This window comes from Neolamprologus brichardi, chromosome 7, assembly GCF_056152115.1.
Source record: "Neolamprologus brichardi isolate AB-2024 chromosome 7, ASM5615211v1, whole genome shotgun sequence".
Classification (NCBI taxonomy): Eukaryota; Metazoa; Chordata; class Actinopteri; order Cichliformes; family Cichlidae; genus Neolamprologus; species Neolamprologus brichardi.
In genome coordinates this window covers 24,394,134-24,414,259 of record NC_142110.1, presented here as the reverse complement: position 1 = coordinate 24,414,259, position 20,126 = coordinate 24,394,134, and the positions used below count along the sequence as shown (strand labels likewise).

At 40.4% G+C, this 20,126-nt stretch overlaps 2 protein-coding genes across 2 annotated transcripts in view; one reads left to right on the top strand and one right to left on the bottom strand.

The window, feature by feature from the left end:
* The window catches only part of cttnbp2 (cortactin binding protein 2), a 90,582-nt gene extending 83,378 nt beyond the window's left edge, over positions 1-7,204 (top strand). The window contains exons 16-23 of the mRNA XM_006782309.3: positions 812-984; positions 1,300-1,478; positions 1,980-2,215; positions 2,346-2,537; positions 3,494-3,545; positions 3,762-3,861; positions 5,003-5,116; positions 5,732-7,204. Of these exons, the coding sequence (XP_006782372.2) occupies positions 812-984; positions 1,300-1,478; positions 1,980-2,215; positions 2,346-2,537; positions 3,494-3,545; positions 3,762-3,861; positions 5,003-5,116; positions 5,732-6,085 (1,400 nt within the window). The 3' untranslated portion in view covers positions 6,086-7,204. The remainder of the gene's footprint in view (positions 1-811; positions 985-1,299; positions 1,479-1,979; positions 2,216-2,345; positions 2,538-3,493; positions 3,546-3,761; positions 3,862-5,002; positions 5,117-5,731) is intronic.
* Positions 7,205-10,360: 3,156 nt separating this feature from the next.
* cftr (CF transmembrane conductance regulator) overlaps positions 10,361-20,126 on the bottom strand; it is a 41,557-nt gene continuing 31,791 nt past the window's right edge. Inside the window, exons 22-27 of the mRNA XM_087843345.1 lie at positions 18,628-18,861; positions 16,260-16,415; positions 15,913-16,002; positions 15,354-15,526; positions 13,896-14,001; positions 10,361-13,535 (exon numbers count right to left, since the gene is read on the bottom strand). Of these exons, the coding sequence (XP_087699471.1) occupies positions 13,320-13,535; positions 13,896-14,001; positions 15,354-15,526; positions 15,913-16,002; positions 16,260-16,415; positions 18,628-18,861 (975 nt within the window). The 3' untranslated portion in view covers positions 10,361-13,319. The remainder of the gene's footprint in view (positions 13,536-13,895; positions 14,002-15,353; positions 15,527-15,912; positions 16,003-16,259; positions 16,416-18,627; positions 18,862-20,126) is intronic.

Here is a 20,126-nt window from a genome sequence, read left to right as displayed (position 1 = left end):
CCCTGCGCTAAGCCCAGCAGTAAGTCGACTGATTTTTTTTTTTTTTTTTGGGGGGGGGGGATGTATGAGTTTATATGGGATCAACTTCACATTTGGTCAGTCTCAACTGCTGACGTTGGCCAAGCTAAATTACAAAGCTTATGAGTTCTCGTTGAAGGGCATGTCCAAGGCGCCATGGAAAGTTTCGATTAGAGCCCTGTCATTGCAGCTTGCAGTCTGTGCTCTTCGGTAAACAGGAAGTCTTAAGTGGGGTTTATAGTCCTGCAAGTGTGTCCGTCTGTACACAGCTTTTGGTCAGACAGAGGGGGACGAGGGGTTTTCACCCACGCGAGACACCCAGCCGTGCACTCTTTCAAGATCCTGACAGCATGCCACTGGAAGTGGATGACATATGCAACTGCCTAACTTTGATTGGTAGGTATGTGGGCCAGAATAGACCAGGTAGTGATAGTGAAGTCCACTGAGAATGGCAAAAAAGGGTAAAAGATCATAAAATAAAGCATGAAAAGCACAGACAGTGACTGCAGTGGACACTTTTCATTGTTTTTAACACTTCAGCTCTTTGTATGTTTGAACTTCACTCTGTGGCTGACTCACGGACCACAGACTGGTTGTAGGACATACTTTGTACACCGCCTCCATCTGACAACATAGCTCACTGCAGGCAGACAGGCAGGCCCTAGAGTGGAGTGGACAGCGAACACGCTCCCTGTGCAAAACCAACAGTCAGATAATAACAACAATTAAGAGACTGACTAGGAAGATGATGCCAAATAAATCGGCTTTTTTGTCTTGTCCTTCCTTCCCTCAGGTCCCCACCACTTCCGAGAGGGGAACTTTCTGATTGCAACATTATCAAAGCCCCGCCTGCAGGGAGCAGAGCTTCGTCTCCAGCAGCATTTCCGCTGGGTCACTTTTCGTTGGGATCAGGAGCCACTGCACAGCCTGCTGGGAAGGCACCTCCGCAAAAAGCTGCTTCACAAGGTCAGACAAGTTTAGCTGCAGCTGCCAGAGAGACTGCATCATTTTGGTGGACGGCCAGATCAGCTTTGTTTTAATCACAACCAAAATTTTTTTTTTTTTTCCACCTGTAATCCCAAACAAGCTCAAATGTTAGGAAATGGATCATTAAGAGTAGCACATGGAGACGTGATCAAAAACATAGTAGAACTGTTCACAGGAAACCCAGTCTGTGATATTCCTTCCCATATGTCCTTTTGATATTTCACTTTAGCCACATGGTGTTTTATCATAAGAGCAGAACATATTCAGTTCTGTTGCCCTGCTTCTTTCCCCCAGATGGGGACTGGACTTTGGTCTCCTGATGGCGTCATGGAGCGGTTGGTGTTGTGGGTGAGCCAGGTTTGGCAGCAGCTCAATGCCTGCCTGTCCCGTCTGGGGACCCATGAGGCTTTGCTGGGCCCGCAGCTCTTCCTGTCCTGCCCTGTGGTCCCAAACAACGCACAGGCCATTGTAAGGTGTGTGAACATGTCTCTATCTAGAAAAAAATTATAGTTTGTTTCCAGTGCTCATTTGTGAAGTGAAGGAGTTATGCGATTTGAATTTAAGCTGAAACCCTGCACTGTTGATTGTTTGACCTGTACAGAGGCACAGTCCCCCTCTTGGTGAGAGTAGTTTAATTTGCTGTGATGAAAAACACAAAATCAGTGAATATTTGTACACAAGTGACGGAATTACTTTGTAGATCTGTTGTAAATGAGCTTTTAGTTGATTTGGTTACATTTTAAAAAGTGCTGCTTGCTCTACACATTAATGATTTATGATTGTTTCCATATAAAGTGTTTAGCTTTCTACCTTCATTTATGATAAATGAACATTCTGAACTGAACTGATACGACCTCAGTGTTGACCAGATAATCTGCGGCCAGAGGAAAAAGATCAGGAAACGACTGAATAGAACTATGAAGTGTGTGCGTGCTTGGAAGCTTACATGTTTGCGTGTGTGCACATACGTGCAGGTGGCTGGCACGTCTCTGGAATGCTGTGGTCGTCCCCCGTGTAGAAGAAGCCATCATCTCCCGGGTAACAGCCAAGCGCTCCTCCTCTTCCACCTCTCACTCTCCAGCCCCCTCATCACAACGACCGTGTCTTAGCAACTGTGGGCTGAGTGCTGGACAACAGGCTGTGGTGAAAGCCGCTCTCAGCATCCTGGTCAACAAGGCTGTACTCCTGGGATGCCCCCTGCCTCGACACGGTGCGTGTGTGTCACATGTGATGTTTAGCTGTTGATTCACTCAAGTTCCCAAAGGAAATAAGTGAGCAGGGAAAAAACATGACATGAGATTAAAAATGTACTGATCGACAGTGTTTCCCTTATTCCTCAGAAATCGACAGATACCTGCTAGAGTTTCAGGGTGGCATGTTCCCTCTGTCAGCTGTTGGCCCATATAAAGGAAGCATGTGCGGCGGAGGAGGAAGAAGGGGACGGGACAGTGGCAAGTTGAGACGATCCAACACCAGCCCTCGGAAGAAGGGAAGCCCCGCCTTGAATTGGAGCAGCAGTTCCTTCAGAGAGGGTAAGAATGCTGCTCTGCATTGGATCACAATGAACAATGTATTTGTACTTGTGGGAATATTCTTATAAAAATCTGTCATTTTGGAGGGGCAGGTTTACTTGAATAATTTAAAGGTATCAATGCGTGATTGTATTCTGTAAGTGTTAACTAAAACTGGTCCATAACAGTAAGGTAACTGGTGGCACCACCGGCACCTGATTTTGGATGCATGCTGTTGTTTTTAACTTTATCTACTCCCATCGTTCACCTTTGCTTTTGTCCAGGTTGCAGCTGTAAATGCTTTTTTCGATGATTTTCCTGATTAAATAAAAGTTACATTGGTTCGCTGGTACCATCTTATGGTACAAACTGGTATTACACGAACGTGCGGCCCAACCCAAGTGCAGACGATATCTCTTCACCACATCGACATTGTGTCATAGTGGTTATTTCTTCACATTCAGACAGCTTTAATTATTTTGTGTTTTAAATGTAAAACCATTGCACTGTGACGTTCTGGATGTAACAGAGCAATGAAAGTCCTCAGATACTTCAGATAAAGCATTTTTTCAGTCACATATGAAGAGCTTGTTAAAATACGATGCGTAAAGCGTTAGATTTAGACATTTGAAAGCGCCGATTAAGGACACATGTCTTCAATCTCCACAAGGTGGCACTGTTTACCAGCCCTAACATTTGCTGTCTGCCTCTTTCTTTTCTCCTTTTTCACTCAGAAGAAACCACAAATCCCCATCTTTTATATTTGAAAGCAAGTTGTTTCTAATTAAAACTATTGGTAGAAGGTGTGTTTGTGTCCACGTGCACAGTTTGTGTACTCATCAGCTCACTTTCTGTGTTTCTATAGATAAGCCTTTTTAATAAAACCCAGGCTTTTTGCTCTGTTCCTGTTGCCATTTAAGTGAACTGCCGTTTTTCATGTCGTATGAATAAAGCTGTACATTAACCTATGATTTCAGGTTCTCTCTCGAGCTCTGATGTCAGCTTGATCTCCAATGGCAAAGTCCAGAGGTTGGTTCTGTGTCTGATTAATATAAATGTGCAGCAGCGGTAATAGCATTAGCATCAGTACCTTATATTAATATGTGGACAGACAAAACCTGCAAACATATTTTATTAAATAGCTTAATTAAGTAGTTGTTACAGTACATTAGGTGCCTTTGCATATATATTTTGTAAAAATTATTGTTACTATTATTAATTTTTTACATTTTTATACTTTTTTAGACAGCCCGAAGGTCTGTCTGTTTTCTCTGATGATGAGACCGATTTGATCAGAGAACTGCAGACGATGTGCTCCAGCAAATCTGAGCCAGACATCACTAAGGTACTCACACTCACAAGCCTTTCCACATTTTTCCACTCACTCAGTGACACAATGGATTTACTCTGACTCTAACCTAAAAGAGACGTTTCAATGCTGGGAAGTCAGTTATATTATCAATCCAGTGGAAATGTGCCATTAACAGTAATTTATGACCAGGACAAACTGAAATAGTGGGGAGATCGTTGACATATAATTTAGTGCTGTCAATAGATGAAAAAAAATATAACAAATTAATCGCACAATTTTCTGTAATTAATCGTAATTTCTTGATTAATAGCCTGGTTGCAATTACATTTTTTTCAACTTTTATTGAAGTGTGGAACTCATGGAGGACATCAGATACTGTGTTTCCTGCCTAGAAACACTCTGCCAGGCCTTTCCTGTCGCTGCCTTCAGTTGTTGCTTGTTTCTGATCTCTGTGCTTTCACTTGTGTCTGCAGTAACAATGCAGAGCATGTTCTGTTGGTTTGAGATCAGCCATTGAAGAAGATCATATTTTTGCAGCTTATAAAACTTTTGGGTTGCTTTAGCTGTATGATTTGGGTCATTATCCATTTCCACAGTGAAGCACTCTCTGATCAGTATTGCAGCATTTGGCTGAATGTTAGCAGAGAGTAATTGCCCTGAACACTAAAGAAATCCTGCTGCTACTTCTGTAAGCACTCACATCATTACACATTAGTGGTCCAATTCCAAGCATACAAATTCCCCCCCCCCCCCCCCCCCCCCCCCCATGCTGGACAGATACTGTGGTATTCTTTGGATTATGAGCTGTTGTTTTTTTTTTCTTCTCCATACCTTTCTCTTCTTCCCATCATTTCTTTTGCTAGCTTTCTGATAAGTTTATTGTGGTTTTGCAGCATAATGATAACCTCCATCTTTCTGGACATCATATTTAGAATTCTCATGAAACCATACCAAATGCAAGCTCAACACTTGGAATCACTCTTGAAACTCAAGATATTTATCTGCGTCATATGTAATTTGGCCTCACCTGACCATAAAACTGCTGGTCAGCAGGTGTCCAGCGACTTTTGAGCCTATGAAAATGGCTGTGTAGAAAAGTAGGGGGGAAAAGTCAAAACTTACACTCCTCCAGCTATGAGCTGCTGCTTGAAATACTCTCCTCTATCTCTCACAGATCTCTCACACCAAAGATGACATGATCCTGTTCTCCAGCTTGCCCAGAGAAGCAGTGCTCCCACGAAAGGCTGAGCAAGAAACCGCAGTCCAGCAACGACCACAGATGGAAAGAGTAAGACGCAAAGGCGATTAGCAGCTTAACACTGTGATAAATAATAGTTGTTGTAAATAGCATCAGAAAGCAATGAATACATTACCCTGTAAGTCAAACTCTAGTGATGGTTTGATATTTAATGAGACCTGTTCCAGCTAATTTCCAACTCTCTAGTTTTGTTCTTTCACTCAACTAAAGCAGCCTTGCACAATTAACAGTTGTTATTAATCCTTTATTTATCTTATAGTGGGCCTTGGTGGAGTCCTTGAGTTGATCCGCTCACTGAAACATTTAGCTCCTCTCCTTTTAAACCATCACTATAACTTTTGGCCCTCCACTGATTCTAAACGGTGTTGCAGCAGGTGCAAACCACTCTTTTTGATGGAAAACAGAGGAAGAGTGTCTGAATGTAGCTGTGCAGAGCAGTCTGAATCCTGAGCTTTTGGCTTACTCTTGCTGCTAATCCTTTTGCGTCTACTACACCACAGACAGGTTACTTATAACTAGAAGTAGTAAGAAGCAGTAAGTTGATTACGTTTCAGATATCCTCTGTAATTTCATGCATTATTGCCCCCACCAGTTTTGTCCACTGACATGAAAACGTTAAAGCGGGCTCAATCTTTGATCCCGCAGACCGTCAGTCAGTCCAGCCGCAGCTCCAACCAGGCGTCTGTCCAGAGCAGCGATCGACGATCGGGCCCACGTGTCAAATCACAGCTCCCCATCGCCAGCAGCCGAGGACAGCACACCCGCGTCTCTGCGGCCACCCCAAGCAGCAGCAATAACAATAATGGCAGCGACAGCCCCAGCCGAATCCAGACGCCCCACAGCCGCAGCAGAACTACAAACAGCAGCACCAACAGCAGAACAAAGCAGGCTCCATCCAGCAGCAGCAGCAACAACAACTACTACAGCAACATTGACAACAACAACCAATCACATGAGGAGATCTGGATTCTCCACAGAGACCTGCATGAAAACAAATAGACATTTTCCTCCCTCCTCCTCCCCACGATTCCTCCTGTCATGATGTAAAGACTAAGTACCTGACAACCTTTGACTCTTAGTATTTGTACTTGTTACTAGTACTTGTTACACTGTAATACAGTTGTGTACTTGGGGACCATAGTTTCATTCTATTACAGTATTTGAATTATGTGATTGCTTGGGGTTAAAGAAAAGTGGCTTCTCATGTGTGGGAAACAACACAAGGTAATGCAGCAGGTTGTTTTACTGTTGCCTTAATTCCAGTGCATCAACCTGCAGCAAGTACGTGACAGTATTCAGAGACGGGTTAAGAACTGACTCACTTATAGTATTTAACCTGCCTCAAAACAGCCCTGGCACAGTATTCTTGTGTACTTAAAGTGAAATGCTGTACTTCTGAAGCCACTGAGTGTTTTTGGATCAAAGAAGGAAAAAGCAGGTTTTTTCTCTTTCTTTTGTTTTTGATTTTTTTTTTTTTTTTTTGCTTTCTTTTTGGTATTAAGTATTTTGAAATATTCACGTGTTTTATCTTTAAATAGTTGCAAGGTTGGTTAAAATACTGTTGAAATTAATCAGGGTTTTACCAAATATTTGTACATAAGAATTAGTAAGTCTAAATGCTCTATAGATCGGTGTATGTGGTATGTGGATGCTTGTACAGTGATATAAATCTTAAAGCAAAACAGCTGAGAAAAACAGGCTACTTGTATATAGTGTTTGTAAATTGAGTTTTGGTTCTGAGCCCTTCACTTGTTTCATAGTGAAGGTGTTTGTGGCAATAAGTAATAGAACTGTATAAATACAGGATGTCCTCTGTCAATTGTAAGCCATAATAAATATTTTCAAAGCTCATCAGTTACCCCGACTCGTGTTCAGCTGATCCCCAACTCTGTAATTCACTTTTTATTCACGCTTCCCATTATTACTGTGTGTGCTTTTATTTTTAAGGACATGTTTTATCGGAAGCGTTTATGTACATATATATAAATATATCTATACATATGTACAGGAGAGATTTTAGGCAACATATGATTTTGATCTGTACGATAGCTGTTTGAAGTTTAAAGAATTGTCTTTTTTGTCAAGCACAAAAATTAAACACAGCACTGTCAAAACCCCCGTCAGCCTTTCTCGTTTTTTATTTGTTTTTGCTTTTTCTTGTTATTGTTGGTTTGTTTGTTTTTTAATCTGCATTTTTTCAAACTGGCACTCTCCTGAGTCAAAAGACTTAAGAGTTGACAACCCATGTCATAAAATATGGTGAATTGTCTCAAGTATCAAGTGTTTTTAAAAAAAATTATATTATTCTGAATATTTAATATTTTAACACCTCTCCTGGCTATTAATTATTTACTTATTTATGTTTATTTATTACACTGTCCTTATAGTTGTTGGGCTATTTACAAGATGATGAGTACTAGTAGATGTTTGAAAACTACTACTACTATATATATGTATTCACAAAGTCACATTTAGTGAGATTTCTGTGTGGTTTATAGTTTTTAAATCTTCTGTGTATGTTTGTAAATCTGGGTTATCCAGAAAACATTAGCTAACCACATGTAATTGACAAGTTTTTAACCATTGAGTTTGTGGTTTTTCTTTCTAATCACATAGTTTCAAAACAAAGATGACTCATTCAGAAGTTGGAAAACAGGAGCTGTATCCATCTTTTATATGGTCCATTGTTAATACCAGGACAGTTCAGCTTTAGTCAATAAATCAGCAATATAATGCGAAATTTTCAGACATGTCTCAAGGCTGAAAGTTCTTTATTGCCGTTGTAAAAAGAAACAAGTACACAGTTTATCAGAATCATGGTCTGAAGGCTTTGTTGTGCCATGAGGAGCACTGTAAGCTCAGTAATCTCTATGACAACCTTGCGTCCACATGAGCAGAGGGAAGAGAGAGGCCTCGGACGGAGCTTCCACAACCAAAGGGGCAGGAGCACTAGAGGACCAGAGGCAGTGGGTAGCCAAGGCCGCCCAGCCAAGGGGCAACAATAATAATAATAATATACAGTGGCTTGCAAAAGTATTCGGGCCCCTTGAACTTTTCCACATTTTGTCACATTACAGCCACAAACATGAATCAATTTTATTGGAATTATACGTGAAAGACCAATACAAAGTGGTGTACACGTGAGAAATGGAACGAAAATCATACATGATTCCAAACATTTTTCACATATAAATAACTGAAAAGTGGGGTGTGCATAATTATTCAGCCCCCTTTGGTCTGAGTGCAGTCAGTTGCTCATAGACATTGCCTGATGAGTGCTAATGACTAAATAGAGTGCACCTGTGTGTAATCTAACGTCAGTACAAATACAGCTGCTCTGTGACGGCCTCAGAGGTTGTCTAAGAGAATATTGGGAGCAACAACACCATGAAGTCCAAAGAACACACCAGACAGGTCAGGGATAAAGTTATTGAGAAATTTAAAGCAGGCTTAGGCTACAAAAAGATTTCCCAAGCCTTAAACATCCCACAGAGCACTGTTCAAGTGATCATTCAGAAATGGAAGGAGTATGGCACAACTGTAAACCTACCAAGACAAGGCCGTCCACCTAAACTCACAGGCCGAACAAGGAGAGCGCTGATCAGAAATGCAGCCAAGAGGCCCATGGTGACTCTAGACGAGCTGCAGAGATCTACAGCTCAGGTAAGGGAATCTCTATAGGACAACTATTAGTCGTGCACTGCACAAAGTTGGCCTTTATGGAAGAGTGGCAAGAAGAAAGCCATTGTTAACAGAAAACCATAAGAAGTCCCGTTTGCAGTTTGCCACAAGTCATGTGGGGGACACAGCAAACATGTGGAAGAAGGTGCTCTGGTCAGATGAGACCAAAATGGAACTTTTTGGCCAAAATGCAAAACGCTATGTGTGGCAGAAAACTAACACTGCACATCACTCTGAACACACCATCCCCACTGTCAAATATGGTGGTGGCAGCATCATGCTCTGGAGGTGCTTCTCTTCAGCAGGGACAGGGAAGCTGGTCAGAGTTGGTGGGAAGATGGATGGAGCCAAATACAGGGCAATCTTGGAAGAAAACCTCTTGGAGTCTGCAAAAGACTTGAGACTGGGGCGGAGGTTCACCTTCCAGCAGGACAACGGCCCTAAACATAAAGCCAGGGCAACAATGGAATCGTTTAAAACAAAACATATCCATGTGTTAGAATGGCCCAGTCAAACTCCAGATCTAAATCCAATTGAAAATCTGTGGCAAGATCTGAAAACTGCTGTTCACAAACGCTGTCCATCTAATCTGACTGAGCTGGAGCTGTTTTGCAAAGAAGAAGGGGCAAGAATTTCAGTCTCTAGATGTGAAAAGCTGGTAGAGACATACCCTAAAAGACTGGCAGCTGTAATTGCAGCAAAAGGTGGTTCTATAAAGTATTGACTCAGGGGGCTGAATAATTATGCACACCCCACTTTTCAGCTATTTATTTGTTAAAAATGTTTGGAATCATGTATGATTTTTGTTCCACTTCTCACGTGTAAACCACTTTGTATTGTGGCTGTAATGTGACAAAATGTGGGAAAGTTCAAAGGGGCCGAATACTTTTGCAAGCCACTGTAAATGAAATCAGTTATACTATAAACAGAAATTTAAAAAAAAGAAACTATTTGTTTGACTCACACACACAAACAACTGTACATAACCGTACACCAGTCTCCCAGTATTTCCACCATACCTTCACTACCACTGTACACTTCAGGTCATTCTGGAATTTTTAAAACTTCTTCAACACAAGAATTTTACCTTTAATGCCTGATGATAAGAATTCTGTAAGATACAAAACTCTCTTTAGACAGCGTTGTGACACAAAAGGTTTGTATGGAATATTTGACTAATCACATTAAAATGTCAGGGATGTAACATTAACTAAGAATTGGGTTAGAAGAAGGGCTATGTTCATATTAAACATAGCTACATGTCAAATAATGCAATTAAAATAATGAGTTAAGGATATGCACCAATTAAAAGAATGTGAAAGGGAGAAGGAGGCAAGGTCAACTGAACTGTGAATTACACAGAGCCACCATAGTAAGGTCTAAGCATTGAAAATGACCCATAGCTTGTTTCCTTTAAATTATATGGGTGTAATGATTGGATATATATACAGCTTTACATTTGGTGTTTTTTTAAAGGATGTAATGAATAAAAATTCCAAAAATGAAAATGATTTCCATGCAAACATCTGAGAAAAAGAACACGACCACATCTGAATTCTCAAAATCTCAAAATCTTTAGTTTTACTGGAAATATAGTTGATTGACAAATACATTTATACATTTCTGGACATCTCTGCCCATTTCCTATGAGTAAGAAACAGTTTTGTTCTTAATTTACAATTTAAAAAAAAAAAAGAAGTCAGTTAACATATTGAGGCATTTCTTCAAGGTACCTTCATTTACTGCAGTGGTGCTTTACAAAATTATAATTCAAAATAGAATGAATGTTAGAAAAGTCTAGAGCGAAGAACTGAGAAATCGTGAGAACTGATAAACAAAGAAAACCAAAATGCTTTGCAATTGTACAGCAGTAGCTCTTAAAAAGTTTCTCTCACATTTTGTTTTTATTTTATTTTTTATTTTTTACTTTGGACAAATTACCAGCTTCTCTCCATAAATCATAAAACAATAGCGGCTGAGAAATTAAAGATAATTGTTTTCAAATGTCATTATTCTACTTTTCATTGAGGATTTGACATGAAAGTGCAGATTTTTTAATTGTGTGACTGTTTCCTTGCTGTGAAAGCTGGTGAGTACCTCAGGGTGTCTCTAAAGTGCATACGCATAGAAAAATAAGGGTGTCAGAGTCATCACAAACTATTAGCGTCAGCTAACAGCGCCACTGTTTTGTGGACATCAGTTAAGTTACTTAAGGGTCAGACTGACTGACTATAGACAGAAGGAATTTGGGACTATTTGCTTTATTTAAAAGAAAAATCCAAAAAGACACACGGAGCCACTGCAGAAGTCTCATTTAATGAGCTGCTGTTATTGCTCTTGATCTCCTAGTTTGGCACATACAGCCACAATAAATAAAAAGTAAAAGCCAACGAGCATGTCATTAAAATCAATCCTTTGCACCAGACACCTTGACATTTTTCCAGACTTGTGCGTCTTGAGCCATTCCTAGGCAGGTTTTACTGTGTGATAGGATGCTTTGTCTTTCTTAGGGAGGCTATGCGGTGGCCTGGAGGCTTCACCCCAGCACCAACATTCTGGTCGAGGATACATCAGTATGCCTTTGGAGTGCCTGTGTGAGTGCTGCAAAAGCTCAGAGCAGTTCTAACAGCAGCTTCACCACATAAATGAGGAACTTATAATGAATTATAGTATGGTTATAATTTGATTCTTCAAAACTATTGAATAACATTTGCTAATATCAACAGTTATGTTCAATTTGGCTTGTTCAAATTATTCCAGTCTGGAGTGGAGTGTATTGTCTCACTCTTGCTAACTGCTTGGCTATCGGGATGCCTGCTATACAAGTAAAAATATAAATAGTGGGATTTGAATGGCTGCCTTTGGGGACTGTGTAGGGTGTGCATGAAGACTCCTGCTTGATACTGATACATTTTGGTAAAACAGAAGAACATCTGTTCTTGTGATTGTTCTTATTTTTTAACGGTTCCATATGCCAAGAATAGAGAACAAAGTATGTGGCCTTATTGTTTTCCTGTTTGCTCACAATGCTCAGTTACATGCTCCACACTCATTCAAAATGCATCTAAAAAGTCAGACTTCTACAGTGGCTGTTATTAGACGTTCAGTCTGAGGTGCTCCAGTGAAAATGAGCTGGCTGTTAGCCAAAATGCTTTTCAAAAAAACCAAACAAAAAAACGCAACTGAAACCAATAAAAATGCTGTTTAAACAACAAATCATGCAAAAAGACAAGTATGGATTTCTTTCCCTTTTTTCAAAGCAAGTGCAGAAGAGAACATCTGTGAGAACCGTCTGAACTCAATGAGCTCATGTACTATTTGTTCATCACTGAAACCTGCCGGAGCTCTTTAATGAGCTAAATAACAGTGTCCACTTAGTCAGACTGAACCCGGACTCTGGTGCATGCTATGATGTGCTTTGTTTACATGTCAGCTCTTTGTAAGTCATACGATTCTTCCTCTATTTAGCTGGTCCCTTTCAATACTCTTCTTTATCTTCCATGCAGTGTGCTTGTGAAGCCATTCACGCACGCACGCACGCACGCACGCACACACACACACACACACACGCACACACACACACACTGTTTTTCCTTTAATTTAGTGGCAGAATTCACCATTGCACACATTTTCTTTAAAAAAAAACAAACAAAAAAATAATACTCCTAAACTTGCATTTGTGTTATTCTAATGTTTCAGACACCTGCAATTAGAAGTTTTGCATCTGTACTCTCATCCTTCATATTTTGCACTGTGCACACTCAGTCATGTTCAGGCAACTTTTAAACATGCCTATTCTGAGATGGGAGCGACACAGTGGTACAGTGGTTAACACATCACCTCACCTCCTTGCTTCTCTTTTTGTGTTGAGTTTGCATGTTCTTTGGGTTCCTCAGCATCTTCCAGTTCTTTCCCACAGTCCAAAGACATTCTTGTTAGGTTAGCTCATGACTATACTGGTTTTAGATGTGAGTGTGTGGTTCACTGTCTCTGTGTTAGCCTTGTGATGGAGTAATAACTTGTTCAGAGTGGCAGGTTTTACTCTGTTTTGTGATACAGCACTTTGTGACTGCTTCTTTGTGAAAAGCTCTCTGTAATAAACTTTACTTATTATTGCTTATCCTGCCTTTTGCCCTATGTTGGGATTGGCTCCAGTCACACCTTTGGTAAAAGGTTAATAAAATAGTAGGTAGCTGGACTGTTTAAGTAATTTAGGACATAGCTTTTGTTTTAATGTGTGCAAACCTTCATAATCCTGGTTTTACTTTGTGACACTGAAGTGGATCTCAGCAGCTATGTTTGGCTATGAAAAATGTGGCTTCAATTTCTGTAAGACACATTTCACTATTTCAATAATTTTTGATTCAGTGTAAATTGAATTCTCCTACTAGTGAGTAAAATAATATGCCTGAGTTATCCAAACTGATTCAGATTCTGTCATTATGGCCTCGTCAATCTTGCTTCAGAAATTAAGCCCAAATCATTGGTCTTCAAACAGCTGTTTGTTTGTCCCTGCAGGTGTGTATGCGCATGTGTGTTTGCAGCTGGCCAGTTAGAGTCTCGTGTCATGGACTTCATCTTCTGCTTCCTCTGGCAGTGAGGAGATCTTGGCGGTCTGTGGCGTCGGCCTCTTGTTGGAGTTAAGGCGGTGAAGCGTTGGGAAGAGGCGGAGCCGATCGGCTGTGCTCATGGCCTGTTTGAGGTGACTCTTCTCATTCATGAGCTTCTGAATGGAGTCGTATGTTTTCATGGAGCTGCCTTCAATCATCTGAACAGGAGGGAGAGAGGAAGGAGAGGCAGCTTCATTTTGTTGTTCATCAAAATGTTCTTTTTTTCTGTAAAATATGCCAACTCACCAGAAATGTAAAAAGAAATTGCCGCATTTATATATATTTGTTTATTTTGAAAACCCACGTATGGAAAAAGTAGTTTATGTGCAGGGTTATTATTCTGCAGATAATAATTCTTGTCCCCTGTAAGGAAGTTTTGACCTTCCCATTAAGGCAACACTATTTGTTAGCATTGCAAACAACCCAGCACTTTCAAGACCCACAGCATGAGGGAGTGTTGATAGATGACCATCTTACAGTGCAGAGCAACTCAGAAATAAACTTAGACCAGAACTTACCAGGAATGACTGACAGTCCGTCAGTGGATCCACCCTGTGTTCTGACATGATGACGGTGCAGCCTGAAAACGCCTGTTTCAGTGTCTTCCTCAGGACCTTCAGTGTTCTGTACACACACACACACACACACACACACACACACACACACACACACACACACACACACACACACACACACACACACACACACACACACACACGAAGACACAATCATTACTGTTATCAAAGGCTTTTCCTTCACTGCTATTGCATTAGTTTAACCTCAGGCAAATTCTGCAGAGCATTAAGCTAGACGGCTTATTAGGCTTATTATAAGCTTCATTTACTACCATGAACCTCCCTACTCCACCATCCTGCACATATGGTTACACACACACATACATTAGGCTTAAATTACTGTAAGCAATCTGGATTGTCACCATATGCAGTGACAGGAACACCACACATGCTGGATTTGCATGACTGCTGTTGCAATGTGACTTCACCTTACTGCTTGGCTTTAACAGGGAGAACGCCACAAACAATATACAAACTCTTTCAGGAGGCAGCTGTGTTTAAGCATGTGTTAGCAAAGGAACTTCATAGACAAAACATTTTTTATTCACTTCTAATGAAAGCTACTTGTCGCCGCTCCTTTGTCACACAGGGTCATACCTTTGGGTAATACCTTTGAGCTAACTTTAGCTATTTCATTTTTTCTTTTATTTTTCTGATTTTGATATGTTTGTCTGAAACAGGTCTCTCTTGTAAATCAGACACTGAGTCTCAATGGGACTATTTGTTTAAGCGGAATAAAGAAAATCCAGCCGTGAGCTTGTAATGCTATTTTTTCCTTGGATTCTACTGAAGTAGCCTTGAATCAGTCACAGTTCTTCTGGGTCTTTGTGTAGCTACTCAGTTCATCGACTGACTGAAACAAGCCTCCTTCACCTCCTTCTCCTTTAAGCCAACTTTCTTCTGATTGGTGGCCCCTAACAAATAAAAACTCTGAATATCAGACTGGGTGGGTCATATTTAAGATATACCTTGTGATTCAAATCATACAGATCTAAAAGTAGAAAAAATGCCGGCATATAGAGCAGTCTGAAGCAAGAGCTTTTAGATCCAAGGGATTACTTGCATAGAGACTGATCTCATTGTTTAAATCATTGTGGACGGTTATCGCTCAGGTGGTGGAGCATCTCATCTACCAATCAGAAGGTTAACTGATCGATCGCTTTGTGTTTGCAGCAGTTAGAAAACACTGCACATACATAAAAGTGCTGTGTGACAGGATGAATGAGACTTGCAGTAGAAAGCACATTGAGTGCTCAAGTGAGTAGAAAGGTATTATAAAAGTACCGCTCTAGTGACCATTTAACAGCACATGTAAGCCCCATATCACTGGTCTAGTGATATTTTTAAATCAAATGTGATTTATATATGTTGATTATTGAGTAGACAGTGTTTAATACTCACATAGGGTCAAGGTAGGCAGATGGCTCATCCAGCAGCAGGATACGGGCTCTACTGAGGATGGAACGGGCAAGACAAACCAGCTGTTTGTGTCCATTGCACAGCACGCTGCCTCCATACTCCAGCTGAAAGTCTAGCTTGTCTGGGAACTGCTCAATCACAGACTTCAGACCCACCTGAGGGCACACAAGACAGAGTTTAATTTTACTGAAAGTCCGAAGTTCATATTATCTTTACCTCATTTTTATCATTTTAAAATATTAGTGTAAACTTCATGACATCAATGTTGAAATGGTGGTAAAACTGCATGGCAGTAATTTTACCAACATCACTGTCCTATGCAGACAGTACAATAATTCCATCCTATGTGGCAAAATATTTAATCTTCTATGGCTTATTTCTCATATTTATTCCTAGCATGAGGGGAAAACTCAAAGAGGGCATGTAAGATTGTGTCTAACTCCAAAACATGAGCTTTATTATCTCTAATTGAATCAAAACAAGGCTGGTTTACCAATCATAACTAAATTAGGAGACAAAGAAAACACCACCTCCTCCTCACCTCCTCAGCCACCTTCCACAATTCTGTGTCGCTGTAATTTCCATGTGGGTCCAGGTTCATCCGGAAAGTTCCAGTCAGGATAAAGACTTTCTGTTCAAGAAAGACCAGAGACTTAAACAGTTAACTCTCAACAGACTGGATTAAAAAGATATCTTGTAACATCCAAGAATAATGACTTAAGTTTCAAAACATTAAGTCATTTTTCTTGTAAGACAAAGGGGGGCCTAGCAAAAAACAGTTTGGGAACCACTGGCTTAGAGCGTTTTTAGACCCAGATAAGCAGTAGATGGTGGGGTAACTGTCTGAAACTGCATTAAATATCAGAAGTTAATCACTCATAGATATACCTGTGGCACCACACCAAAGGCCTTCCTCCATGTTTGCAATGAGACAGAGTTCCAGGAAACACCATCGATAGAAATGTCTCCTTCTGTGGAGGTGAGACGCAGCAGAGCAGACAGCAGGGTGCTCTTCCCTGAACCTGTTCGACCCAGCAGACCAACCTGCACACAGTCATAACATTTTCATGTTAAATGCTCATACCCGTTCAACATGCCCTCATGTTGAACGGGTTCATTGACCTTGTGTCTGAATGCTCATCTTTTTATTGTAATATAGATGACAGCACTTTTTCATTTGCATGGACCATGCACTTCTACATCACCAGCAATTTTGTGTATATTGGCTACTGTGTCAGTTTACTTGTGCCCTGCAATAAGACATATCAGCATTTACCTTATTTCTATTCACACAGAACATGAAATAAGCTGGCGTCGTATTAACATCAGTTTCTTCAGAAGCACCACTAAAAGTTGTTCGCACCTTACAAAAAGGGATCTATTGTTGTTACTTGAATTTTTGTTATCCTTCTCTCCATTACTCCATTTAATTGAAATTTTAATTTGAAATAGTTAATAATAATTTGAAACACTGAAATAGCTCCTTCCATCTATGAGCTACACAAAAGGGCTGATGTTTCTTTTAATGGGGGTGTTATGTGCCAAGAGATGTGGATTTGCTTTTGTTCTTTTTATCTTTCAGGTGTCAAGCCTCCACCTGTTGGCCAGTTCAAAGTTGACTGGCATGTGTCTATTGGCTGGTCTGGGCACAGTTGGCCAATCACTCTCCGAGGATCACTACAAATGAGCAGCTCCCTGGCCAGCTGGTGGCTGGTGGCTTCTGCTTTATGACAAACATTTGCGAACAGGCTTCTTTGTATTGTGTGTGGTGGGAGGCTGGACGGGTAAGCTGGGGTACCCTATACACTGGTTGCAGGTTTTAATCTGTTAGTCACACTAGGTTATGCGGTTGATGCCACTCTTGTATGTTTTCACTGACCTTTTGTCGAGTAGCTAGGTAGGCCTTTTGTTTTGCATTTTTTGTTTCAGTTAGGCCCTGGAAGCTATCGACCTCTTTTTGTTTTCTTTGATTTGGATCAACCGCCCAGTCCTCCTCCCCCACCTCTTTTCTTTTGTTAAGTTTGACTATCAATAACCAATAAATCCTGCCTGATTCTTAACTGTTCTGTGGTCTTCCTCCTTCATTGATTATGGTTGTCCAGTGTTGTTGTCTCCTTCCTACCTTTGCCTCAACCATGGTGGGGGGGACGTAACAGGAGGGTTTTTAAATCTTTGGAGGGGAAGAGTTTGTGGTCTAGATGGTCTAAAAGTCATCTCTTCTTTCTTCCTTGTGCAGCAACAATTAGCACATTTGTCGCGAAGCTATTGAGCGTCTAATGGCACGAAACTATAGCGCCGATATTTACTGTGCTCTGATTCATTATGACAAAGTCATACTGACTATAATTACTGCCAAAACCAATGGTGGAGAGCAGACGTGCGAGTGGTCAGATATTGCATGTCTTCTCTTTTCTACTGAAAGCTATATGACCACTTGTTACTGGATTACTCTAATTCAAAATCATAAGCCACTTTAATTTTAAGCATGTGTCATATGCCATCATGCCATGATGTCATAACCTACACTCACTCAGGGCCGTGCTTACTTAGTCATTAGTAGATTGTTATGTCTGTGTTATTGTTTGGCCAGGGTTATAGCCTTATTGTAGCTCTAGAGAGAAATAACATTTTGCTCATTTGAAAATGAATAAATGAGTACAAAAATTTGATTCCCTGCCCAGATTCTTCTAATTTGCAACTTGAAGCTATATGCACAGTTCTTGGCCACTTAGGGAGGAAAGGAAAAAGCTATAAACAGAACTGTGATATTATCACTTTTTGTCAGTTTGTTAGCAAACACTCGCCTATCTGTAGGCACAGAGCAACACTTTCACTTGGAATAGTGTTTCCAGTTCAGTCCACATACACTTTTCTGGAGTCTGCTTTAATCTCCATCTTAGCTCATAATTTTGTCTCCTGGTTTGGTTCAGAGAAATACTGAACAGAGTTTAACAGAACTCCAACAAACCCATTTAGCATAGCAATTAGATTCAGTGTTAATATAAAAAATTGTTTGCACAACATTAGCTGAAAACAACAGCCAGAAATGTGTTCACGTGTAACCATCCCTGTGACACATTCCTGTGGCTGGCTAGTATATTGTTCACAACCTTTCTGTGACCTAACTATGGCACTTGAATTGCTTTATCGCTTGGGGGGAATTATTCTTTTGTTTGGTAAACCTAATTAGGCAGAGGTACCATGCTTTCTCCTGCCAGGTTCCACAGGCAGTCTCTACCAATCACTAAGGACTTACGCTTTGTCCCCCCTCCACAGAGAAGGAGATATTGTTGAGGATGGCACGCCCAGCCTCTGTGTATTTCACTGTGAGGCCCCGGACGTCCAGCTGGCCACGGTTAGGCCAGCAGTCACGTGCATGCGGGTTGTCGATGACGATATCAAGGCCTCTGCCACCTCCTTTAGGTTTCCCTAACCGAGGATCTTCTGATGGTAGGTCGATGAATTTGAATACCCGATTCACTGAACGCATCTAAGAAGAAGAGAGATACACAATTGTAGCTTGTAGCTTTGTGGAGAGCTGTTTTATAAAGCAACAAAAAAATTTCAAGGCTAAATGAAGATCTTCTAAATAGTGAGATGCCATTTTCTCTCCAGGTTATGAGTTATCTGCTTTGCTCACGTTTGGGAGTTTTACCAGAGAGTCAAGTACTGATTTGAGGCTTTCTTTGTCAGAGGAGCCACAATATCCAAAGTCATACCTGATGAAGATATAAAACTATTAACAAGAACATCAGTTCATGCAGCTGCTCTGCACTGTGTTTGCACATGGCATTGAAGAAGATAATACTGGAGGAATGATATCCTTAAAATTAACAGCATTTTCTGAAAGACATCTGTGACGAAATGTATTCCCCAGTGCCATGTACCCCATTACTGTAATTGTAATGTTATTATTATATGAAATGACCAGACGAAAGAGGGTTTTGGTGAATACTTAAGTGTTCAGTTTCTTTGCCGTGTCAAAACAAGATCCAAAGTGTGATTAAAGTCATGGGTGGGTTCTTTTACATTTTGAGAGACGCCAGTTGAGTCTAAAATTAGATTAAATATTCTGTTGATGTTTTCAATATCTACATGTTAAAATCACCCACAATAATGATTTTATCTGAACTGAACACCAAATCAGAAAAAGAGTAAAAAAAATCAGATTGTCTCTGAAGAACTCTATTGTCAATAGATAACCATTGTCTGGTTATCTATTGTCCACCAGGTGGATAATAGATAAGTAATAAAAATGTTTTTTGAGTCTTCAAGTCAGGGTGGACAAGGCCAAGCATCAGGCTTTCAAAAGGCGTGAAACGCTGTCTGGGTCTTTGGATGATTAATAAGCTGGAGTGGAAGATTGCTGCCACGCCCCCCACATGTAAAAAGTTTAAAAAAAAAAGGGATGCTTCCTTACATCCCATTTCCTTATCTTAGCTGTAGAGAAGTTGACATTCTGCAGATAAACTTTTTTCTTAAAATGCAATGAAAGTGTGCTTATCAGAAGTTACTTTAATGGCTATTTTAGTATCACTGAAAATATAATTCAGAGACAGTCACACACACAAACACAATTCATATTGGACTGAACAGATCTAACTTCTCCCAAACACACATCACTACCACCATCTTGAGAGCCTGTGTCCATACTGAACAGAATGTCCTACACTGTGATAAGCTCTGTAAGATTCACTAACAACAATGTGGGAGAAAAAAACCTGATGGATGGGCACAAACTTAAGTCTTAAAAAA